The 26,651-nt window shown below is 40.1% G+C and overlaps 3 protein-coding genes across 3 annotated transcripts in view; all 3 read left to right on the top strand.

Moving 5' to 3' along the window:
- Positions 1-3,253, top strand: part of LOC112564853 — a 14,216-nt gene extending 10,963 nt beyond the window's left edge. The window contains exon 3 of the mRNA XM_025239926.1: positions 2,806-3,253. Within this exon, the coding sequence (XP_025095711.1) occupies positions 2,806-2,972 (167 nt within the window). The 3' untranslated portion in view covers positions 2,973-3,253. The remainder of the gene's footprint in view (positions 1-2,805) is intronic.
- Positions 3,254-9,798: 6,545 nt separating this feature from the next.
- Positions 9,799-15,332, top strand: LOC112564785 (mucin-2-like). The gene is made up of 4 exons (XM_025239857.1): positions 9,799-11,372; positions 13,373-13,802; positions 13,892-14,648; positions 15,063-15,332. The coding sequence occupies exons 1-4, from the start codon at positions 11,129-11,131 to the stop codon at positions 15,330-15,332; spliced, it is 1,701 nt and encodes a 566-aa protein (XP_025095642.1). The 5' UTR covers positions 9,799-11,128.
- Positions 15,333-15,409: 77 nt separating this feature from the next.
- LOC112564784 (salivary glue protein Sgs-3-like) lies at positions 15,410-16,767 on the top strand. Its single transcript, XM_025239856.1, has 3 exons — positions 15,410-16,032; positions 16,219-16,615; positions 16,708-16,767. The coding sequence occupies exons 1-3, from the start codon at positions 15,410-15,412 to the stop codon at positions 16,765-16,767; spliced, it is 1,080 nt and encodes a 359-aa protein (XP_025095641.1).
- Positions 16,768-26,651: the final 9,884 nt, after the last annotated feature.

Here is a 26,651-nt window from a genome sequence, read left to right as displayed (position 1 = left end):
CCACCCTCATTCCTAGACAACAGTCCCACTCAAAATGTCCTTTTCTTAGGGTGGGTAGATCGAGTAAATAGTAAGATAAATACTACTTATTATCTTTGTTCATAATACATGTTGCCAATTAAAAAATGTCAACAGGACAGGAACTGCGGCCCTGCCCTCAGGGGAGGGATCTTCGGGGTGCCGACGTGGAAAGAGACGGGATGCTGTGCGAGTGCCCCAAGACGCTGTCAAGCATCCCAGGTGCCCCCTTCGATCGCTACACTACCGCCATCTGCACACTTCTGTAAAGACTGGTGCAGTCTACATGACCTCGTGACCCCTGTAAACCTCTTTGTCTGCCCTCCCACAAATTGAAGCGCTCAGTAGAACTGAATCGTGCCACAAAGAAACTGGCAAGTCATTCTTAGACTAGTTTGAATGGTTTGCAAAAATAGATAAATTAGTTTAAGTAAGCGGTCTCCTTAAAACTTACTACAATCGGTTACAGTTGTACTATAAGTGTGCTACAACCTGATACTGCATACAGAGAATTATAATTTTTCGATATAAAAGTTACAGACCTGAATCGTTCTTTGTCACATCATATCACTCATGGTTTGTGTTTCCTTTCTATCAAGATGAAAAATGTTCAAAAGTTTTGAAGAATGTTTCTTCCCAAATTTTCAAAACAATCATGTGGTTAATTAAAGGACACTGAAGGGTTCCTTCAGGAGAACTAATCTCAACTCCAGTGGTGCGAGGCGGCATGAGATGTGAGTGTCCTCCACAGGATTATGATCGAGCTTCTTCCCGGCATCCCCTCCCCTGAGCACACTACCGCCATCTGTTTGCCTGTCTTCATATAGTCGCCCTGCAAGGAATGGACTACAGCTTCAGACCTTGTTTAGCCTTCTTAAAAGAAAGAATTTTTAATTTATTTTATATAGCATAAAGATTTAAAAATTATAAAAGTCTGTCATAACGACTGTGAATGTCACTGATTCTTCATTCAAATTTAAAGCAACGGTTATAAAAATTCAAACGCTACCTGTAGGCCTATTACTTGACTTATCTTTGACGGTACCTAGGCTGATTGTACTACATCGGTTACGACTGTGTAAATAAAGTTACACACCTTAAATTTTCTATGTGTGTGTCTATCTTTACGTGCATGAAATGTGTGAGTTTATCTCTGTGAATTAAATTCATACTTATTCATGGTAAAAAAAATAACCCACTTCATGGAATTAATGTAAATTATATGACATTTCATCCTCTAGCCTGAGTGTTACAACAAGAGGAGATCCTGTTCTATTAAATAGCCAATGAGTTCGTGCACGCACTCTAAGTCTTTAGCCAATCCGCTCGTGCAGATGCCAAGCCCCTGACCTCTTTCGTCTCAGTTCTTATCTCCTTTTCTCACAGCCACCTGTTTGTCTCAGTCGCGCTTGTGGAACCTGACCGCACATTTAAATGCTGTTACTACAGAATTTACTTTAACTGAATGGAAAACCTACGACAAACTAACATCTGTTGACACCGAGCGGACGACATATCGCCGTCAGTAAATAAACATACCCGGGAGGAGCCAGCACGTCCATGTTCCGCCATTGAATTCTCATTCGTGTCGCGATTGCTGGGCACCGCGTTGACGCTGCATCCATCAGTTGGAGGGCAGCACAGATTACCCACACACCCACCGATCACCCAACCCTGTCCTGTTCCGTCTCACTGACACAGGGAAAGGCAAAAAGTGATGTTGGTCACAGTCTGACAGGAAGAGGTGTCGCCCACATGTGATTGTACTTACCATGGACTAAAACTGTATGTTACATGGACTGTCTACCTCCCCATGTGCGTGGACTATGTCACTAGAGACGGATGGCTGCTACACCTGTCCACCGGTGATGTTGATGAAACCTTCATCCAACACTCCATTAGAACAACAAAATTACTTATCTTACTATTTTAAAAACCAAATAGCATCACTTTTCAGCACGAAAATGCTTAGCTCTTTGCACAATAACGTGCGTAAAGACTTTTAAAATTCAACTTTACTTATAGATACGACGCAAAATGTCTTATGATTGAACAAAAGTCCTTTTTCAGCCTACGATATAGTTACATTGTTGACCATTCAATATATAATAGTTAATGGAAAGTTTCTAAATTTAATTCTAGCATGTTCCGGTTAATATATAGCACTAAGACAGAGTTAACTGAAATTGTTTATTTATATTTCAGGAGCAAAAACGTCGAATACCCTCAGAAGATAATCACGACCGTGGAACGAGAGAAATGAGGTCGAGTGTCCACACAGCTACTCCTTACCAGGTGTTCCTCTCGTCTACTCTACCGCTATTTGCACTCCCACCTCACCATCCCAGTGACAACAACAACAACCACACCAACGACGCCGTATTGGCTGTGTACTGATGATGGGACACATGCCATCTCGTCAGAGTTCACACCTTGGAGCCTGCCGCGATCTGCCGTATCGTGAGTGTGGACGGGAGGACTACATGCATTGTAACGGACTGCCTGGCTCCCATGGTGCTATTACGTCAATCCGGCTGCTGTTACAGGTTCCCAACGGTCAGTACAGACTAAATTTCTTCTCTTCACAACTCACCCAGTCCTTGTTAAAACATATGACTGATTTACGTACTAACTTGAACAGACAGACAGACTGACAGACTGACAGACTGACAGACTGACAGACAGACTGACTGACTGACTGACTGACTGACTGACAGACTGACAGACTGACTGACAGACTGACTGACTGAAAGTCACAAAGTAACTGAGTAACTTATTACATTACAGGACCAAACTGTCGACTTCCGTCAGGAGAGATAATCTCAGGTCCAGTGGAACGAGACGGCATGAGATGTGAGTGTCCTCCTCAGGACCGAGGCCTGCCCGGAGCTCCCTCAGCTTCGCACACTACCGCCATCTGTACACCCAGGACCACAATCCCTATTGTCGGATAGTCAACCTGCATGTAATAGATTAAAGTTAAGGGGTTTGTTTACCCTTATTAAAATTATATCTGGAGGGTACCGAAATTGAAACATTTAAAACCGTAAATGTTATTGATTCTTTATTTACAATTTAAACATTTATGCTTTACGAGCTTTTACTTTACCGATTTCTGTTAGAGACATGAAACAAGAATAAAGCTGCGTACTTTGGGTTGATTGTACAACAAACTGTACTCAATGATACCCATGAATAGAATTAAAATTCGCTATGATAAGGTTACAGACCTCAATGGCCCTTGTGTCCCTTTTCATTCACACATGGCTTGTGTTTGCTGCTGTCTGAATGGAAAAGTATATTTCGAACCAATCATGTGGTTAAGGACACTGTTCTTGTATAATAGTGAGCGATTGAATGAACCACACACACAAATTTTGTATTTACACACACCACACATATATATATATACACCACACATGTGTTCTGTAATCTTCATGAAATATTTTATCTGGAATGAAGGACATTCCTTATCTTTAGTATTATTTTTTATCAGCATACATGTTAGGGCCTCTGGTGAGCACTTTAACTTTCATTGCTCTACATTTACTGTCGAGTGAATAAGTCACGTGCTTTGGGAGTAGAGCCTAACACAGAAAGTAATGACCCGATGACAAGTATTATAATACACGTGTGAGATTATACAGAACAACATCATGATCAGCTGCCTGGCTTCCATGTACACGAAGTGATGACACAGCGACAATCATTATGGTATACATGTGTGATTCATACATTACAGCTTCAACATCACACAGGCGCGTGCACTGAGCGCTTGATACAAAAAACGTGTTAATGTGAAGTACATGAAAAACGATGAGATGAAAGTACAAAGACAGAGAAGACACGGAGATAACAGTCACGATGAAAAGTGAAAAAAAAAAAAAGAGAAAAGCTTACAAAAATGTCGGAATTTATAAACACATATGTAATTAAGACAAAACCCAGATAAATAAAAGCTTTCGTTTAGTGCCAGACACTTTACAGTCTATGTCTAGTGACAGACATGTTACAGTCTCTGGTGACAGACATGTTACAGTGACATCTAGTCACATTCATGTCACATACACGTTACAGTCTATGCCCGTGTCACTCTAAACTCCGCGTATTTACTAAACTGATACGATAAATCAATGACAGAAGACACTAGAAAGTAAATAAAAACAGTTTTCATTGAATTTGTCCAGTCGAATGACGACCTGGGGACGAGTGGTTCACTTTGTACACCACACATTACAGAAAGGTAGTAGCAGATGTCCTTTTGTGGTTCGAAGCAGTTCAAAGTCTGTAAAAGTGTAATAAAAGTAGTGGGTCGATTGACACCAAAATGTTCTGACAGAAATGCACCACATGTGACCAGGTGAGGGACATTACACACGGTTGTAACAATGAACACACACGGTCTTCTGTCCTTGTAGGGTTCAGCTTTCTCCTAAATGTCGAGAGTTTAACAGCAAAGTAATCATTGTGTTTCAAGCTGTTTTCTCATTCTTGTCTTCCAGACACTTTGAAGATTCAATGATCCTTCTCTTTAACTGACTTAAATTTCTCTAGAGTAGGACATTAAGAGACTGAAATATTCATAAATCACCGGAAGACTGTCTTATAAATTCCGGTCGCGCTCTGTGGGATTGTGTAGAGCACAACCCTGAGCTACAACAACAGCCACACTAGTTTCATTGCTACAAATCCAGTGGCAAGAAAAAACGACACTTTAGCTGATTTAGGACCTTCGCCATGAAACTCATTCCAGTCGTCGTTGTGCTCCTTGTGGCAGTCGTCTTACCTGTACAGCAAGACCCAGTAGCTCCCGCAAGAGACTCCACAAACGCCAGGTAATGCCAGCAAACCCACCGCCCACAATGGGGAATGCTACCCAGACAGGCGGGTGTGTCTCTCCCACAGGTGCATATGCCAGTGGGTAAGGAAATCACGCTACCTCAGCCAGGTATGTGCCACAAATGTAGATGTGAGAAGACGGGACTATTCTGCTTCAACGTTTACTGCATGGCTCCCATGTGTGTGGACTTCATCAGACCAGGCTGCTGTTACGAGTGTCCTAAAGGTCAGTATCGAAGACGTTTTTGTTTTTTTTTCACAATCCACCCAGTCCCTGACAGAAAAGTAGTGGTCATTGCTTTTTACACACACACACACACAAGCCATCTTCATAATTATGTCTAAATATTAAATAACATTATGTTATTATACTTCGATAGCAAGAAGATTGCACAAAAGTACTTTCAGTCGCAAAATACCTGAGTTCAATAGCCTTCTTACATTACAGGACAAAACTGTCAACTTCCTAGGAGAGATAATCTCATATCCGGTGGTGCGAGGCCATATGAGATGTGAGTGTCCTCAGCCGGATTACGACATTCCAGGCTATCCCGCCATCGAGGACATTACCGCCATCTGTTCGCCCCTCTACAAATAGTCGCCCTGCATGCAATGGACTAAAACTACGGACCTTGTTTAGCCTTCTTGAGATAATATTTTTCAAGTATAGAGATTTAAACATTATAAAAGTCTGTCATTTTAAATCTGTGAATTTTACTAATTCTTTGTTCAAAGCGTGAAGTAAACGTTGGTGTGCTACGAGGTCAGAAGCCAAAGGTCACACGAAGTAAGCGACTCTTCTGCGTACCTAGGCTTGATTGTACTACATCCGTTACAATTTGCTATAATAAAGTTACAGACCTGAATTGTCTTTGTGTCACATTTCATTAACGCATTGTTTGTGTTTGCTTTTGTATGGATGGAAAATTATCGATAGGCTTTTTAAGAATTATCTTCAAACATTGCGATTTATGTTTTTTTATAAGGACACTGACAGGTGTAAGATTGATATGTGCGTCTGTCACTATGGTTTGTTGTGGTCGTGTAAAAAAATTAAAAATAAATTGGACAAACACACTTCTCTCTCTCTCTCTCTCTCTCTTGTGTGCACATCCACAAATTTAGCGCTCAGTAGAACTGATCTGTGCAACAAACAACAGAGTCATTCACCAATCAGCCTCTTCGTGTTCTACACAATACTTCAAGATTTTTTCATTGTAAAGAAAAGAATAACTCTTTTTGTTAATATTTCCTTCTTTCGAAAAAAGCATCCATGTATTTGTCTGGCTTCAAATGTAACCACGGGATGAGCTCACAGATGTAGTCCGCCAGGCCAAAACAAGAGTAAAAGCATGAAGCACAAATGAGCCGTTACCATGACAACGAGCCTGCAGTAAAACTGACCACACCAACAGGTGAAACATGACTAAGGAAGACAATCCAAAACTAAGACTATCGGATAATCTGGTTTGTCTGGAGGACTCAACATGACATTTTGAAGAGAGAGCTGAGTACTTGCAGGACACACATACACAGCATTTTTATCTCACTGAATTTTTAACAACTTTTATTGATATTATTTTAGTGAACAAAGGAGAATTCGACCGCTGGCGTTTCATTTTTTTATTTTTTTTTTTTTTTTGTATGAGAATACTTTAAGTCACAAAGTAACTCAGTTAAATAGCATTGTTACATACAGGGAAAAAACTGTCGACTTCCGTCAGGAGAGATAATCTCAGCTTCCAGTGGAACGAGACGGCCATGAGATGTGAGTGTCCTCCTCAGGACCGAGGCCTGCCCGGAGCTCCATCAGCTTCGCACACTACCGCCATCTGTACACCCAGGACCACAATCCCTATTGTCGATTAGTCATAGTGACAGAGACTTACAGTCTACAGTCACAAATTGTCACATACATATTACAGTCTATGCCGTGTCATGTTAAACTCTGCGTGCTTCCTAGACTGATAACATATCAATGTCAGAAGACAGCAGAATAGGTAAATACAGTTTTCATTTATATTTGTCCAACCGCATGACGACCTGAAGACGAGTGGTTCACTTTGCTCACCTGTGGTGACAAATTTGTTCCAGTGATCAAACCTTGTCTAAGTTTCAAATATTTCACATCATAACGGGATCCACATATTACAGGAAGTTAGTAGCAGATGTGCTTTTGTAGTTCGGAGCAGTTCAAAGTCTGTAAAAGTAATAAAAGTAGTGGGGTCGATTGACACCAAATGTTCTGACAGAAATTGCACACATGTGACCAGGTGAGGGACATTACACACGGCTGTAACAATCAACACACGTGGGCTGGCCTTGTAGGGTTCAGCTTTCTCCTAAATGTCGAGGGTTTAACAGCAAAGTAATCATTGCGTCTCGAGCTGCTTTCTCATTCTTGTCTTACGGACACTTTGAAGATGCAGTGATCCTTCTCTTTAACAGACTTCATGTTGACCTCCTGTGCACAAGAGAGCAAGAGGATCAAAGACTGCCTGAAAATAGTAAACAGAAGAAAGTATATCGCTATCAATTAATAAGTTAAAACAAGTCGTTTGGCTTTTACAAATTGCTCTAGAGTAGGACATTAAGAGACTGAAATATTTATAAATCACAGGAAGACTGTCTTATAAATTCCGGTCCCGTTCTGTGTTATTGTGAAGAGCACAACCCTGGACGCTACAACAACAGCCACACTAGTTTCACTGCTACAAATCCAGTGGCAAGAAAAGACGACACTTTTTGAGAGCAAATAGGACCTTCGCCATGAAACTCCTCCCTGTCGTCGTTGTGCTCCTTTGGGCCGGATATGTAGATGTCGGCCAATGGGACTATTCTGCATGCGCACTGAGTGTCTAGTCCCCATGTGTGTGGACTTCATCAGACCAAACTGCTGTTACGAGTGTCCTAAAGGTCAGTATCGAAGACATTTCTCACACTTCACCTAGTCCCCTGACAGAAAAGTAGTGGTCATTGCTTTTACACACACACACACGCTCGCGCATTTTCATGAGTATTTCTCACTAAAAATTAAATACATTTTATACCTCAGTAACAAAAGAGATCCGACCACAGTCAGAATGAAAATACTTTAAGTCACAAAATAACTGAGTTCAATAGCCTTCTTACATTACAGGACAAAACTGTCAACTTCCGTCAGGAGAGATAATCTCATTCCGGTGGTGCGAGGCGGCATGAGATGCGAGTGTCCTCAGCCGGATTACGACATTCCCGGCATTCCCTCCCCTGATCTCACTACCGCCATCTGTACGCCTGTCTTCAATTAGTCACCCTGCATGGAATGGACTAAAACTACGGACCTTGTTTAGCCTTCTTGAGATATCATCTTCATAATATTGAGATTGAATCATTGTAAAAGTCTGTCATTTAAAACTGAATGTCGTTGATTCTCTGTTCAAAGCGTGAAGTAACCGTTCGTGTGTTACGAGGTCAGAAGCCAACGGTTACACGAAGTAGGCGACTCTTCTGCACACCTAGGCTTGATTGTACTACATCCATTACAATTTGCTATATTAAAGTTACAGACCTGAATTGTCTTTGTGTCACATTTCATTCACGCATCGTTTGTGTTTGCTTTTATCTGGATGGAAAATTATCTATAAGCTTTTTAAGAATTGTCTTCAAACATTGCGATTTTTTTAAGGACACTGAGAAGTATAAGACTTGATGTGTGCGTCTGTCACTATGGCTTGCTCTGTTAGTGTAGAAAAAAATAAAAAAATACACACACACACACTCTCACACGCAGTCTCGCTCTTTGACATTTTTAACACAAATGTTGAATATTACATGTAGTAAAACAAAGATCTTTACGACATTATTTTTTTTTTTTTTCTGATCAAATTGTTCGTCGGGAGAAGACTAATGGTCACAAAGTAAACGAGCTTAAAAAGTATTAAATTACAGGACAAAACTGCCGACCCTTGTCAAGGAAGATAATCTCAGATCCAGTGACAAGGGAGGGCATGAGATGCGAGTGCTTTCCTCCGAGTGCCGGTGTATAGAAAATTGTGAACAAATAAATGAACGCACGCGCGTCTTTATAATTTCCATGAATTATTTTAACTAGAGTGTAAAACTTTCCTTATCTTGGTTTTATTTTAACACCTGCGTGCCATTCACCCTAAGCCATCTGTTCATTTTAAAGCCTTTCACTGTAGATTTAGTGTAGTGTGAATGAGTGTCGAGCTTGGGGAGGACACCCTGGCATGGCAAGTAACGATACAGCACAACTACTACCATCAACAAACACACTTCCACCTAATTCTAGTCTAGACATGTCACAGACTGAGGTTTGCCTCGCATGGTTTACTATGCTGATACTATATCAATGACAGAAGACAGCGGATGAGAAAGACATTTTTCAACTATATTGATACACTATCATCTACGACAGATTCAAACTCCCTAAATACTAATTACTGTTCTACTGATAATGTATCAGTGACCGGAGACCCCCATTATTTTCAAAATTACACAATGTATAATAAAAGAGCCAGTGAACTTGCTAGAAACTCAGAGCTATTGATATTCTAATGACTAAGATATCAGAGCATAGGGCCGCACACACGCCGCCATCGGACAGCTGGCACATGTCTAGCCCAATTCTTGTCGCTTAGTTGTCCACCAGCCCACTTAAAATATACTCTAGGCTGGGCTCCAGGTGTTTTATAACCTCACCCGCCATGTCTCAGATCCATACAGAAGGACTGACACATTGGTGATTATAGATGCGGGATTCTTGGTGTGTACAAGTAAGCCTTCGCCTTCTGACATCGTCATCTGTAACTAAAATAAAATAATCTTGTATGTTGACTTGCAAAAGGCTGTCTTACAAGTTTGTCTGTGCTATCTCCTTCTTTTTCACACTTTTTCTCTCTTTTTTATACACCTGAATCCTCCTATCCTCGCTCAAAACAGCGCCTGTTTTTGGGGGTTTTGTTTTGTTTTTTGGTTGGCTTTCCTTACTACCATAAGACACTCGGCTGTAGTCTCACACACCTGCCAGGACAAGGTTCTTGCAAATAATCAGATAATCGGACATGGGGAAGTGCGAAAGATTCTGCAAAACATTTTGAGTTCTTTGACCGGGGCTAAGAGGTTTGTCCAATGTTGGGCTGGGTAGTGTCAAGCAAGATGTCAAGGGCTGGTCTGGTTACGTGCAATAAAGTTCGTGCACACAAAAAGTGTCTGACAGCAATAGGACCGCCTGCTACTAGATTGATACCATTGGACATAACACTCATGGTTGTGCTCTTGCATGGTTCGACCTACCCATAAATGTCGTAGATAGTAAATACGTAAATTAATAATTTGTTTAGACAGCATTTTATGTTGCCAGCTCTCTATAATACTCTGATGCAGCTCATCTATTGTATACAGCACTTAGACAGAGATAGCAGAGATGATATAACAGATGCTGACGGCGATGACAGCAACGAAGATCATTGTTTTATAGCATCAGTGGTCAGCTTGTCAAACTCTGTTACCTCCACTAAAAACATTTTGTTTAGCAAAGCAAGATAATCGTCTCAATGTTAAAGACAAACCCAAGTGCGAAAATGATCAAGCTAATCACACAGTTCAAAATCTGTCTAAACAGTCCGTTTGTTTGCGAGATACAAGGCCACGATACAGGCAACGGAGTCGGAGGGCAGATAAATCATACCACAATGGACGATTTAGCACATATAGTACAAGATACAAATATGCAGACTAAAAAAGTGTAAGGAAACATAGCTGATAATCATTGCTGGAAAAATCTATGATAATAAGTAATTGTTAACTTATGTCGGTCTTACAACATCAAGGTTTCTACCTGAGATTCGCAGTGGCTGACTGTAGCGAATAAAAGCAGCTTCTAATAAACTCAACCTGCCTACCTCATTTTCAGGTGCTCTAGGATAGGACTTTAAACAAATTAAATATCTATAAAATACTGCACAATCGTCTAATAAACTCAGGATGTCAGTCGTCTTCTCTTCTATTCCGCAGAACAGAATCTTGGAGACTACAACGGCAACCACGCTGCTGTAATTACTACGACCACAGCAGCCCAAAGAGAAGAGACAGATTTAATGTGAGTGGAGCACAAGTCAGAGCCCCGCCATGAAACACCTGTCATCCGCAATTCTTCTCCTTGTGGCAGTCTTCCTTACCTGTACTGAAGGACGATGCGGCTACAGGAACAGAATCCCCAAACGTCGCATAAACAATCAGTTAAAAGGACAAAGCGCAGAACTACGAAATGCCCAACCAAATATTACCACACCGCCAAAACCTACAGCAACGATTGTGCCAAACAGAGTGTATCTTACAGAACGGGAAACGGTTGAAGGTCGGCGAGAAGTACACCGAATCTTTTACAGGAGCTTGTGATGTCTACGAATGCAAACCTGAACGAGTGACAACAGAGACTGTGAAATGCCCACCTGCTATGTGTGTCGACTATGTCACGCTAGATGGCGCCTGTTGTCCTTCCTGTCCCACAGGTAAGTAAACATTCCAACATCCTTCTTCAAAAGGATTTTAATTGCACACTGATGATACAGCTTGTGAATGTACCTCTGCTGGCCTTTATAGGTTTTTGATACAGTCTAAAAGTCATGTACTAGCAAATTACTAGAAGTATTCATGAAGAGTAAGCCTCATCCTCCCTGCAGACACTTGCAAATATGGACACTAACACAAACAGTAGTCCTCGATCAAGTGCTTGAGGGACATTCTCCACATCTTGTACAGGGAACATAAATCCAATTACAACATTTACCATTCTCGTAGAACATTAGGAACCACTACTTCCAGAAGTCAAGCGGCTTAATTTGGTCTTGCTTGGCCGCATCACCTGACAGGACTCTCTGTCGAAGAATGTCCCTCAAGATACATTAGAAGAAGGTGGGCACCACGGTGACCAGAGGAAGAACTGACACGAACGCGAAGGGTCAGGGTTCAGCGCAGGACTTCTCATCATCGCCTATTCTTTATTCAGATCGACACTGATCTCGTTGTTTGACCTGCAGGTCAAAGTGTAACGGTTAGGCTTCCAGACGATATCTTATACTCACCTCTTGTAGCTATTGGTCGAAACAAACACGCTACGCTAACTGCCCTCCGCTGGCTTCTCGCCTTAAATACCAAGACTGATGGTTTTCATGTTAAGTGGTAAACTTTTAAATATGTCTGAACATAAGTAACTGACCAGTGACGAAACACTTCGATGAACTTCTACCGTGATCCGATAAAAGGCATTGTAGTGTCTCGTATCTCCCAAAGCCTTTATAATCTTCAGCACATCACAACACGGTCATTGGTTGGAAATCTGAAAACTGTTTTGATAATTGTTCTGGTGAGTAAGGGATGGGCTAGCAATTCAAAGCCACAATTGGCTGCTGCAGCCACTGCAACTTTACAGAATGAACGGGTGCATTATCAAGGAGCAAGAACGCCCCTGCCCTCGGGTTCCCTCTGCGTTTCAACTTGACTGCTTGATTCAGTTGTGTTAATTCTGATGCAAAGTACCGTTCATTAATAGTTTTTTCCTTTACAGGGTAGTCTATAATGATTACGCTTTCAGAATCCCCCAAAACAACAGCCATCAACTTGCCAAATGACTCTGCCTGCTTGAATTTTTTTCGGGGATGGAGAACCACGGTGTTTTCACTGTTTGCTTTGAATCTGATTTAAATTTGAAGGGATAAACCCAGGTATCATCATGAGTTACTAATCTGTGGTAGAAATTCTCAGGGTTAGCCAGGAAGCCAGTCAGAATTGTCCTGGAAATGTTAACCCTTTGCAGCTTCTGCTCTGGTGTCAGCAATCTTGGGACCCACCTTGCAGACAGCTTGCTCATCCCCAAGATTTCAGACTTAAGAGTGTGGACTGAACCTGAACTAATGCCTTTGGACTTAGACATCTGCTGAACAGCAAGATGCCTGTCATCCAAAACCATAATAGTGAAATGACATCAACTTGATCATCAGTGGTTGAGGTTTTTGGACGACCTGACCGATGGTCATCTTTTGTGCTGACCCTGCTCCGTGTCAATTTGGCAGCCCACTTCTTCACAGTTCTATAGGAAGCCAAGTCCTCAGCAAGTGTCTGTACCACATTCTCGTGGATTTCCTTGGGTGTCATACCTTTCTTTTGCATATAATTTATGACTGATCAGCCCTGTTTTTTCCGTTCTTACAATTGTGGCACTGAGCCTCACCTGCACACAAATTAAAACAGAATTCTGTGTAGGTTTTTCTAGTTTTATAATAGGTGTTAATGTGTTACCACAACTAAAATGTTCAGCTATAGCTCTACTTTCTGTGGGAGGGTTAGAAATGTTTGAACGACCTTCGTAACATATTTATTAAGGAGCGTAACTGTCACACTCATCCACCTTGCCATCGGATATTCTTTCACATAAAGATCTTAGTCAAAACCTTTCTTGTATATTAGTTACTAATTAACGATTCGTTTGTATGAAATGAATGCATTTTTTCAGGGAGTAACTGCCGACTACCGTCTGGAGAGATAATCACTCACCCTGTAGTGCAAAGTGGGATGAAATGCGAGTGCCCCACCAACCTCACGCATGCATTTGACTGGCCGTATGAGATCTACTATACTGCCATTTGTACACCGCTACATGACATGGCAAAATCAATTGGGAGAACTAAAGCAACTCCAAAGACTACTAGAACTACAACAAAAACTACAGCCCTTCAGACAACTACTACACCACCTTCAACGAATACTAAAACACCTCCAAAGACTACTAAAGCTACAACACCTCAAACTACCATTATAACTACAACAAGAACTACAACACCGCAAACGACTGTTAGAACTACATCTGCAACAACTATTAGAACAGCAACACCTCCAGCGATAATTAAATCTACAACACCTCCAACGACTAATAGAACTACAACGAAAATTACAAAACCTACAAGGGCTACTAAAACCACACCAAAATTACAAGACCTAAACTGACTACTAAAACTACAACAAAAATTACAACACCTCCAGCAACTAATAGAGCTACAATACCTCCAATGACAGCTAAATCTACAACACCTCCAGCAACTAATAGAACTACAACACCTCCAGCAACTAATAGAGCTACAATACCTCCAGCAACTAATAGAGCTACAATACCTCCAACGACAGCTAAATCTACAACACTTTCAATGACTAATGGAACTACAACAAAAACTACAATACCTCCAGCAACTAATAGAGCTACAACACCTCTAACTACAACTAAATTTACAACAACTCCAACGACTAACAGAACTACAACAAAAATTACAAAACCTACAAGGCCTACTAAAACCACTCCAAGAATTACAAGACCTGAAACGTCAACTAGAACTACAACAAAAATTACAACACCTCCAGCAACTAATAGAACTACAATATCTCCAGCAACTAATAGAGCTACAACACCTCCAGCAACTAATAGAGCTACAATACCTCCAGCAACCAATAGAGCTACAACACCTCCAGCAACCAATAGAGCTACAATACCTCCAGCAACCAATAGAGCTACAACACCTCCAGCAACTAATAGAACTACAACACCTCTAACTACAACTAAATCTACAACACCTCCAGCAACTAATAAAGCTACAATACCTCCAGCAACCAATAGAGCTACAACACCTCCAGCAACTAATAGAGCTACAATACCTCCAGCAACCAATAGAGCTACAACACCTCCAGCAACTAATAGAACTACAACACCTCTAACTACAACTAAATCTACAACACCTCCAGCAACCAATAGAGCTACAACACCTCCAGCAACTAATAGAACTACAACTAAATCTACAACACCTCCAGCAACCAATAGAGCTACAATACCTCCAGCAACCAATAGAACTGCAACATCTCTAGCAACTAATAGAGGCCTACTAAAACCACACCAAGAATTACAAGACCTGAAATGTCAACTAGAACTACAACATCTCCAGCAACTAATAGAGCTACAATACCTCCAACGACTAATAGAACTACAACACCTCCAGCAACTAATAGAACTACAACACCTCTAACTACAACTAAATCTACAACACCTCCAGCAACCAATAGAGCTACAACACCTCCAGCAACCGATAGAGCTACAACACCTCCAACAACTAATAAAACTACAACACCTCTAACTACAACTAAATCTACAACACCTCCAGCAACTAATAGAGCTACAACACCTTCAGCAACTAATAAAGCTACAATACCTCCAGCAACCAATAGAGCTACAACACCTTCAGCAACTAATAAAGCTACAATACCTCCAGCAACCAACAGAGCTACAACACCTCCAGCAACTTATAGAGCTACAATACCTCCAGCAACCAATAGAGCTACAACACCTTCAGCAACTAATAGAGCTACAACACCTCCAGCAACCAATAGAGCTACAACACCTCCAACGACTAATAGAACTGCAACACCTCTAGCAACTAATAGAACTACAACAAAAATTACAAAACCTACAAGGCCTACTAAAACCACACCAAGAATTACAAGACCTGAAATGTCAACTAGAACTACAACATCTCCAGCAACTAATAGAGCTACAATACCTCCAGCAACCAATAGAGCTACAACACCTCCAACAACTAATAAAACTACAACACCTCTAACTACAACTAAATCTACAACACCTCCAGCAACTAATAAAGCTACAATACCTCCAGCAACCAATAGAGCTACAACACCTCCAGCAACTAATAGAGCTACAATACCTCCAGCAACCAATAGAGCTACAACACCTCCAGCAACTAATAGAACTACAACACCTCTAACTACAACTAAATCTACAACACCTCCAGCAACCAATAGAACTGCAACATCTCTAGCAACTAATAGAACTACAACAAAAATTACAAAACCTACAAGGCCTACTAAAACCACACCAAGAATTACAAGACCTGAAACGTCAACTAGAACTACAACAAAAATTAGAACACCTCCAACGACTAATAGAACTACAACATCTCCAGCAACTAATAGAGCTACAACACCTCCAATGACAGCTAAATCTACAACACCTTCAATGACTAATAGAACTACAACACCTCCAGCAACTAATAGAACTACAACACCTCCAACTAAAACTAAATCTACAACACCTCCAATGACTAATAGAACTACAACATCTCCAGCAACTAATAAAGCTACAATACCTCCAGCAACCAATAGAGCTACAACACCTCCAACGACTAATAGAACTGCAACACCTCCAGCAACTAATAGAGCTACAACAAAAATTACAAAACCTACAAGGCCTACTAAAACCACACCAAGAATTACACGACCTGAAACGTCAACTAGAACTACAACAAAAATTACAACACCTCCAACGACTAATAGAACTACAACATCTCCAGCAACCAATAGAGCTACAACACCTCCAGCAACTAAGAGAGCTACAACACCTCCAGCAACCAATAGAGCTACAACACCTCCAGCAACTAATAAAACTACAACACCTCTAACTACAACTAAATCTACAACACTTCCAGCAACTAATAGAGCTACAACACCTCCAGCAACCAATAGAGCTACAACACCTCCAGCAACTAATAGAACTACAACACCTCCAGCAACCAATAGAGCTACAACACCTCCAGCAACTAATAGAACTACAACACCTCCAACTAAAACTAAATCTACAACACCTTCACTGACTATTAGAACAGCAAGACCTCAAGCAACTAATAGAACTACAACACCTCCAGCAACTAATAGAGCTACAATACCTCCAGCAACTAATAGAACTACAACACCTCCAATGACTAATAGAACTACAACATCTCCAGCAACTAATAGAGCTACAAAACCTCCAACAACTATAAGTACGACAATAAAAACTACAACTCAGACGACTAATAGAACTACAACAAAAATTACAACACCTCCAACGACTAATAGAACTACAACATCTCCAGCAACTAATAGAGCTACAACACCTCCAGCAACCAATAGAGCTACAACACCTCCAACGACTAATAAAACTACAACACCTCTAACTACAACTAAATCTACAATACCTCCAGCAACTAATAGAGCTACAACACCTTCAGCAACTAATAGAGCTACAACACCTCCAGCAACTAATAGAGCTACAATACCTCCAGCAACCAATAGAGCTACAATACCTCCAGCAACCAATAGAACTACAACACCTCCAGCAACTAATAGAGCTACAATACCTCCAGCAACCAATAGAACTACAACACCTCCAGCAACTAATAGAGCTACAATACCTAAAGCAACCAATAGAGCTACAACACCTCCAGCAACTAACAGAGCTACAATACCTCCAGCAACTAATAGAGCTACAACACCTCCAGCAAGCAATAGAGCTACAACACCTCCAACGACTAATAGAACTACAACACCTCCAGCAACTAATAGAGCTACAACAAAAATTACAAAACCTACAAGGCCTACTAAAACCACACCAAGAATTACAAGACCTGAAACGTCAACTAGAACTACAACAAAAATTACAACACCTCCAACGACTAATAGAACTACAACACCTCCAGCAACTAATAGAGCTACAACACCTCCAACGACAGCTAAATCTACAACACCTTCAATGACTATTAGAACTACAACACCTCCAGCAACTAATAGAGCTACAACAAAAATTACAACACCTCCAACAACTAATAGAGCTACAACACCTCCAACCACTACTACAACTACAACACCTGCAACGACAACTAAATCTACAGCACCTTCAATGACTAATAGAGCTACAACACCTCCAGCAACTAATAGAACTACAACACCTCCAACGACTAACAGAACTACAACAAAAATTACAAAATCTAGAACGGCTACTAAAACCACATCATTAATTACAAGACCTACAAAGACTACTAGAACTACAACAAAAACTACACCAGCTACTAGAAGCACAACACCACCAACCATTACAAAAGTTATAACACTTTCAACGACTACTAAAACTACAAAACCTACTACGACTACTTAAACTACAACACCTCCAATGACTACTAGAACTACAACACCAACAACTACTAAAACCATAACACCTAATATGACTACTAGAACTGCATGAAAAACTACAACTCCAATAACAACTAGAACTCCAACACCTACTACAACTACTAGAACTCATCAACAACAACAACAAAAAATGCTGGTCTGATGACGATGATGAAGATGACGACTAGACCCACATTACGTCCATCTACAAGAACCTCCACATGGCATTTAAGAAAGAACTGCTAGTAGTCCATCGACAAGAAGAACTACAACAACCACAACTCTACCCACAAGACCTCCCACACCTCCATTGATAACCTCTGATAAGAAGCATCCCTCTTTCCACAACAAGAACCGCCACATGTCTAGCCACAAGAACAATCAACACATGTCCAACCACAAGAACAATCAGAACCACACCTCCAGCGACAACTCCACATGAACGTTTTTAGTAATAAGAACCATCACATGTCCTCACCTGAAGAACGTCTACTAGGACAACCACAAGACCAACGTCAGTGTTTGCAACATTTAAGCAAAGCAGACAACTACTTTGACAACTACTTTATCCATCTGAAGAACTACCAGAGGTCCATGGGTGGATCCACATTTTTGAAGATTGAAGGCAACAGAACATTTTTTGCTTTTATGTTGGCTGTAAATATGAACGGGATGTCAATAAAGGGACTAAAATACTTGTTTTTTGAATCTCTTTCAATTTTCATGAAAGATTTGACAGATTAAACATCTGTAAATTGTAAATAGATAAAGAAGTAATTATTTAAATGGTAGAATAAACACAACTGAAATCATCAAATGTTTGGTTAGTACGTGTGTTATCGTTTAAAGGATGAATAAAAATGCATGACATTACCCAAAGGATAAATACTTTTGACCAGAACAGACAGAACCCAAAACATCTTCCCTGTAGGGGCTCGACGCTCGACTCTGTACAAAACCTAAGAACAAAATATCTTTAAAAGCCTTTACAAAATCGATTCTGTTCAGAGCTGTACCTCCCATTTGTGGTTCATGCTGAAACCTTGAGAACAACCACAGCCAGTATGTTCTGAAGCTTAAGAATGTATCACAGGAGATCGGTTCAAACACAAAGTAGGGAATCACTTGCCAGAGTTTTGGACTTAACAACATTTTACACGTCAAATCACTGATACTTTTCTGGTATTCTGGTTATTTGACCTGACCTTTGCTATCTGCCTCCTTTATCTATGGTACAAACTAAAACGTCTAATACTTTATAAATAATAATAATAGTATTAAAAAAATGCAAAATTTGTAAAGCGCATACTCCTAAGGAGCACATACTTAGTGCGTAAGGGCACGAACGAAACATGGACAGCATACGTGGGACAGGAAAACAAACAAATAGCATATGAGCTATAAAAGAATAACGAATCGTACTACAAATAAAATCAAACACAGAAAGCACAAAGAGGAAGTAAATAACAATAACAAGAGAGCTGAGAGTAACATGATATGGCAAAAGGAAGGATATAAAAAAAGGACTAGCATTGTGGAAAAGGTTTTTAAATAATAACAATAAGTGGGAATTTATAAAGAGCAATATCTCAGCTAAAGGCAAACTTATTGCGCTGAACAAGATAACAAAATAAGAACAAAGATGTAGAACACCTTAACAAAATTGTAACAAAGATGTAAAACAAGTTAACAAAATAATAACAAAGATGTTGAGCAAGTTAACAAAATAGTAGCAAAGATGTAGAACAAAATCACAAAATAGTAACAAATATGTAGAACTAGCTAACAAAAAATAACAAAGATGTAGAACTAGTTAACAAAAAATAACAAAGATGTAGAACTAGTTAACAAAACAATTACAAAGATGTAGAACTAGTTAACAAAACAATAACAAAGATGTAGAACAAGAAAACAAAACAATTATAAAGAGGAAGAACACTTCTCGCTGCGTGCCGACAGTAAAGGGAGATAACTGGAGATGTAACGGTAACGACTCCAGAGCAGACGGTTAGTAAAATCAGGAGAATATTGGGTAGATATTGAGTAATAGTGAAAATATGAAGAAATGTTATCATATGAAACTGCAAAAGGTTGATTATCACTTCAGCTTACTCACTGTACCTCCAGGTCGCTGTGGAAGCGAGTGAAGCGGGCGGAATGAAATCCAACCAATAGATCCAAACAGTTCGCACTTCAAAATAACATTATAGACATTATGTACATTATATACCAACCTGTTGCAAACCAGAAGAGGAAGAAAACGCAGCAGAAAGCACTTGTAAACATGAAGGTTCATCACTTTTATCCAAATCGAACCACAACAACAAAACATAAACAATATCAAGGAGAGCCGAGCCCCTCGTGCAGCCTGTTAGCCAAGGGACAGAACTCATTAATCTCAGCAATGTGCAGTTAGAGCGACGGATATTATTTTTATCCAGATATTATTACTGCCTTTCTCGACTTACAAAAGAGAGAATGAATGAGAGAAAATAAGAGAGACTGAAAGAAGAAAAATAACGCAGAAAAGGTCACCAGTTATACAAAAAGGTCAATTGGCGACACTATAAGCAAATTCAGGAACATTATTTTTATAATCAGAGAAATACCCAACTCAATGTTACATACATATTTTATTTCCCTACAAATTTAACGGATACCCTGCCTTGAAGAACAACATTAAAGTACTGTGACATAGCGAAAAGACTGTCACGGCTCAATGGGCTTTATAATTAAATTATACACATCAGCAAGTACATAACGCAAACATAGCAATATATATACATACACAAACATTATAATCAAACATGCAGTCCCTTATAGACATATGACTGTACAGCAAAACCAAAAAAATGTAATCAACTAGCAGGTGAGTGATTGCTGAAGGAGAAGTCAGATGAGAGAAGAAAGGATATGATTGTCTTGTAGAGGTCAACGACAATTGATGCCCAGTTGTCCATTCACCCTTTGTTGCTATTTACACAGCTCAGTATATCAGCACTCATCTAGTGATGGCATTACTAAATTGCATACAGATTCAGCGGACTATTTGTTTACTCCAAACCAACAGACAAGAAAAAATCATAAATAAAATTATAGTCTTTATATCAAAAGTGTAAAAGCAGCCACCACTTATACAACAAACGCAGCTCCCAAAGCAACAAGTCACACAGACACATCATAACTTGCTGTGCAAGGCAGACCAAACAAAGAAAGCAGCAAACATCAAAGGAAGCCACCCAGACAAAAGAGAACATCACATCCAGATATCCAGTTGTCTAACCATGGGCTTATGCATATGGTCATTACCCGAGATGTCACACAACAGACAAAACGTTTCACGCAAGGAAGTTTTATTTTAGGACAATCGAACCTATTTTCTTGTTAATAGGAAGAACTTTACTAACAAAATGATTACAGCAGAAATCTTACTTACCGGTCCTATGTCCACAAGGAGACATGTGACATGCGACAGGTGGCTAAGCACTGGTATGACCACAAGCTTCGTACAGACAGTTGGGATGGACATCACGTGACAGAAATGGGACCACGTGCAACCACCTCCAGGAGGTTGGATACCACAAAAGCAGGTACACTTGTCGGCTTGTGGTTCGACTTTTCTCTAAACGTCGCCGAAGGTTTGATGGTCAAGAACATTCAGCAATAAATGTTCACAAAACTCTTGATGTTGCGGTCGGCTCTCTCACTGATGTCGTACAGACACTTTGAAGACTTAATAAGTGAGTGTCACAGCCTTTTGTACAAAGGAATTAGAGGATAGCAGAGATTATACAATAGATGAAAGAAGTAAAACAACAAAATGTTCATTAACTAAGCAGATCAGTGCCTTTTAGCATCTGTGACCGGCGTGTCGAACGCAGTTACCTCCACTGAAAACATTTAAGACTTTAAGAAATACATAAAAATATTTCATTGTTAAAGACGATACTGAGTGAAAAGTTTTCAAAATAATCATAAGATACACATTCTAAATAATCTTGAAAAATAGCTTTCGCTCATGATACAAGGAAAATATACTAGTGAAATGAGGAAAAGCTATTCTTTCAATAATCGATGATACAGAAAATCGCTCTGGATTTAAAATAACAAAAACTACAAAATCATAATTACCACCAAATTGAACCTGAGTTATGTAGGATGGACATTACATCTTGGTGTGTTATCATAAAGTCAATTGAAGTGATGAACCAGCATCATGCAATAATAACTCTACTTTCAAAGAAAAGTGATTAGGTGTTGTTGCAAGCTTGCAAAAGGAAGATCTTAGATCATATGTTAAATGACATATCTGTGCACTGACATCCTGTGGACGGGGGAAGAGGATGAAAGAACATATGAATCTTGCAAACACAACCTTCTACCTTCTCATCTGAAGGTTAGAAAGTAGCTGTAGGGTCGGTCTTTAAGATTTTCAGATTTATCGTTGTATAAAATCGGCTTGTAGAACCATCGAAATCTCTTGAAGTGGGTAGAGTACAGCAGGAGGACGCTAGTGTATCTGCTACGACCACAGCAACTAGAAGCAAAGAGATTAATAGGATTTCAGACCAAGACGGGGCATCGCTATGAGACTCCTTGCAGTGACGACTGTCTTGCTGGTGGCTGTCTTTCTCACCTGCTCAGCAGACCGATGCGGCTACAGGAACAGAATCCGCAAACATAGCATCACACAAATATACATGAGGACACCTCCAACGACAACAACACTCATTACGAAGACAACGAGCACAAGCGATCTAAACATAGTACAACGACACCACCAACTAGAAAATATCACATCTCCACCAATGATAGTGCCCAAACAGAGAGTGCATCTTACAGAACGGGAAACGGTTGAAGGTCGGCGAGAAGTACACCAAATCTTTAACAGGAGCTTGTTATATCTACGAATGCAAACCTGAACGAGTGATTACTGAGACTGTGAAATGCCCACCTGCTATGTGTGTCGACTATGTCACATTAGATGGCGCCTGTTGTCCTTCCTGTCCCACAGGTAAGTAAACATTCTAACATCCTTCTACAAAGCATTTTGGTAGCACATTGATGATGCAGCTTGTGAATGTACCTCTGATGGCCTTTATGATTTTTTTTAAATACAGTCTGAAAGTCATGTACTAGCAAATTACTAGAAGTATTCATAAAGAATGGACCTCCTCCTCCCTGCAGACACATTGCTTGCAAATATGGACACTAACACAAAAAGTCCTCGATCATGTGTCTGATAGGGACTCTCCACATCTTGTACAGGGAACATAAATCCAATTACAACATTTAGCATTCTCGTAGAACATCAGGAACCACTACTTCCAGAAGTCAAGCGGCTTAATTTGGTCTTGCTTGGCCGCATCACCTAACACGACTCTCTGTCGAAGAATGTCCTTCAAGATACCTTAGATATTGAGGAATGTAACTGTCACCTTCATCGCCCTTGCCATCAAATATTCTTGACAAAAAAATCTTAGTCAAAAATTTTCTTTGCCTATTTTCTTCTTAATGACGATTTACTAGTATAAAATGAATTTTTTTTTCAGGGACTAACTGTAGACTGCCGTCAGGGAGGATAATTACCCACCCTGTAGTGTACAATGGGATGAAATGCGAGTGTCCCCCCAACCGCACGTCTGTCACTGGCTTGCCGCCTGCGATCTACTATACTGCCATCTGTACACCTCTACATCACATGACAAAAGCAACTATTACAAGTACAACAAAAACTACAACACCTCCAACGACTACTAGAACTACAACAAAATCTACAGAGTGTATCTTAAATTTTGGAGTAACGTTGAAAGTCGGCCAGAAGTACACGAAAGAATTTCCGGGAGGTTGTTATGTCTTGGAATGCACACCTGAACGAGTGATAGGTGCTATTGTTAGATGCACACCTCCTATGTGCGTCGATTATGTCAAACCAGTCGGCGCATGTTGTCCTTCCTGTCCCAGAGGTAAGTCAACATTCCAAGAATCTTGCAGCAAAAACATTTTTAGTAGCACATTGATGACACATGTACATGACACAACGTGTAGATGTTTCTTTTTCAATGGCTCTCTACAAGCCACGGTCACCACAATCGTAGGAGACCACTAACTACTACGGTGGCCAGAGGAATAACTGGTTGGACTGATTGTAACCCTCCCCCTCATCATCTTTATCATAGGATATTCTCTAACAAAAAGATCTTAGTTAAAATTTGTATCGGTGTATTTTTTGTTATTGACAATTTACTGGTAGAAAATAAATTTTTTTTTCAGGGAATAACTGCAGACTGCCGTCAGGAGAAATAATCACTCACCCTGTAGTGTACAATGGGATGAAATGCGAGTGTCCCACCAACCGCACGCTTGCCTTTGGCTTGCCGTCTGGGACCTACTATACTGCCATCTGTACACCGCTACATCACATGACAACAACAACTACTAGAAGTACAAAAATCACAACTTCAACTACAAGATCCTCAACTCCTTCAACGAGAAGAACAACACCACGTCTAACAACTGTTAGGACCACAACACGTCCCACGCCAAGAACAAGTACAATCCCCTCTACGAACACCACGCATCCATGTCCAACCACAAAACCTCCCACACCACACTGCGTCACGAAGACAGGAAAATGGCTGAACGTTGGACAGAAGTACATAAAAGCATTTCCGGGAATGTGTTACATACACGAGTGCACACCCGAGAAACTCGTGACTAAGACTGTCACGTGTCCACGTCCTATGTGCGTCAACTATATCACACCAGCTGGTGAATGTTGTCCTTCCTGTCCCAAAGGTAAGTAAAAATCCAAACTATTAGCAAAAGCACTAATTAATTAATGATCAAGAAAATTTGTAAATTTACCTTTGCGTATGGTTACTGGCGATGATAAAGATAACAACAACAACAATCATGAAGCAGGCAAAGCTGACTTGCAGTTGTGTTATCAATGACTAAAGCGTGTTTCAAATGTAACATTTTTCTATTTACTGACAGATAAAATAGCTAATGATTTATTATCAAATATATGCATATCGTTTAATATGTAATATTTGATATGTGATAGTGTGCTGAGGTCTCAAAACAAAATCTTTGAGATTGGAACGTTGCAAGTAGTGTAATGATGACAGTCAAAATGTTGTGATGCACGCGTTTTTGTGTGTGTGAGAGAGAGAGAGAGAGAGAGAGAGAGAGAGAGAGAGAGAATGTTAATAATTTACTGGGATATCATTTTTGTCTGAATGTTATCATAGCAGGCAGGAGCTGTAAGCTGCCGTCAGGTGAGATCATCAGCCACCCAGTGATACGAGACGGCAAGAAGTGCGAGTGCCCCACCAAACACAGGAAATATGGTTCACCTCCTTCAGTCCACAACAATGCCATCTGTCGACCCCTGATCTCTGGACGTTATTAAGATACCTTTACGAGACAGTCTTTTGATGTTCGGAACATAAAACCAAGTCTTTCTGCAGAAAATATATTCTTCTATGTGCAGTTCTACGATACTGATTCTCTCTAGTAAAATTCTAATATTTGTGTGGGTGTGTGGGGATTAGGGACTTTAATTTGAATTTTCATTGACATGTTTATGATTGATATGTACTTTTATTGGTCTGAAGAAACTAGTGTAGTTTGATGACGGTTATTACAACTGTAAAAGTAAAATTTTGTCTCACCAGCTCCCTCCCCTTGTGTTAGTCTTGAAAGCGGATTTATAATTTAAGATAGTCTAATTAAAGGGTGTATAAAAGAGCGCCCAGATATTTTATTTCTCTAGTTTATCGCTTACAGTCCAGAAATTTTCAAATGTTTACTCTTTAAAAAATAGTGAGCACGTGATATTCTGTTCTAGTGAAACCGTTTTGTTTGCCAAATGTTGTCACTGTGAGATATACTTCATTGATCATATCTGAAGTCAACAGAAAGCTCAAGCTTTATAGTCTGTTGTGATTTCATTTTATTGGTTCCAGTCTCAATATACTTGAGTATTTGTTAAAGCTGAAACACAATAAACAGTTTGGTCTTTGAATTATACAGTTCTTACACCTGTATGTACTTCAAGATGACAGTGGCTGTAACAGAGTTGTGTGTGTGTGTCAAGCATTACATGTGATGTGGTACAATACAGAATGCTTGATACCTTTTCAGGTGAAGAAAGACTACTTGTGTGCAAATGTGAAAGGGAGAGAGGAAAGAAAGAGTAATGTGTAATACTGAGTGCTGAGAATGTGTGTCGGCCTCGTTGCCATGACGATTTATTCTTCTCGAACAATAGTGAAGCAGACGAGTGGTGGGACTACAAAGAAGATAATTTAAAGTGAAGAGAACTAGTTGATAATAAAGTCAGTTGTTTGTACCTGTAAGAGTTACAATCGACACTTCCCACAGTGCATGCGACATCTGCCTCGTTGTCACTGACTCGTGGGTGTGACAGCTGCCCGGTCACGTCACAGCTGTGTGTTTACTACAGCTGTCTTGCCGACGATTGCCCTGACCCGACATCTTCCTCATATCGAAAGCACTTAATAAGATGTAAATAAGAAAATAACAAAAGTTGGGCTAAAATTTGATAGGTGGTGGGGACAGCGAGGAAAACGCATTCGTGTTATACAGCCATAGCAATGCTGGGCGGGAGTAAGGAAATGAAAATACGTTTATATTGCGCAAGTCACGTGATCTTTCTTGCTTAATTATTATCACAGATTTTGCATCAGTTAAAATTAGGTCCATGGGTTATAAAGTCACGTGAC

The sequence above is a fragment of the Pomacea canaliculata genome, linkage group LG5 (genome assembly GCF_003073045.1).
Source record: "Pomacea canaliculata isolate SZHN2017 linkage group LG5, ASM307304v1, whole genome shotgun sequence".
In the NCBI taxonomy this organism is placed as follows: Eukaryota; Metazoa; Mollusca; class Gastropoda; order Architaenioglossa; family Ampullariidae; genus Pomacea; species Pomacea canaliculata.
This window is presented reverse-complemented; position numbering and strand designations above follow the sequence as displayed.

Coding starts and splice junctions, on each gene's coding strand:
- LOC112564785 (XM_025239857.1), top strand. CDS start 11,129: ATGCCCAACCAAATATTACCACACCGCCAAAACCTACAGCAACGATTG. Junction 11,373..13,372: donor TTGTCCTTCCTGTCCCACAG/GTAAGTAAACAT, acceptor GCATTTTTTCAG/GGAGTAACTGCCGACTACCG. Junction 14,649..15,062: donor CTAAATCTACAACACCTCCA/GCAACCAATAGA, acceptor CAACACCTCCAG/CAACTAATAGAGCTACAACA.
- LOC112564784 (XM_025239856.1), top strand. CDS start 15,410: ATGTCAACTAGAACTACAACATCTCCAGCAACTAATAGAGCTACAATA. Junction 16,033..16,218: donor ATGACTAATAGAACTACAAC/ATCTCCAGCAAC, acceptor TAGAACTACAAC/AAAAATTACAACACCTCCAA. Junction 16,616..16,707: donor ATAGAACTACAACACCTCCA/GCAACTAATAGA, acceptor AGCAACTAATAG/AGCTACAAAACCTCCAACAA.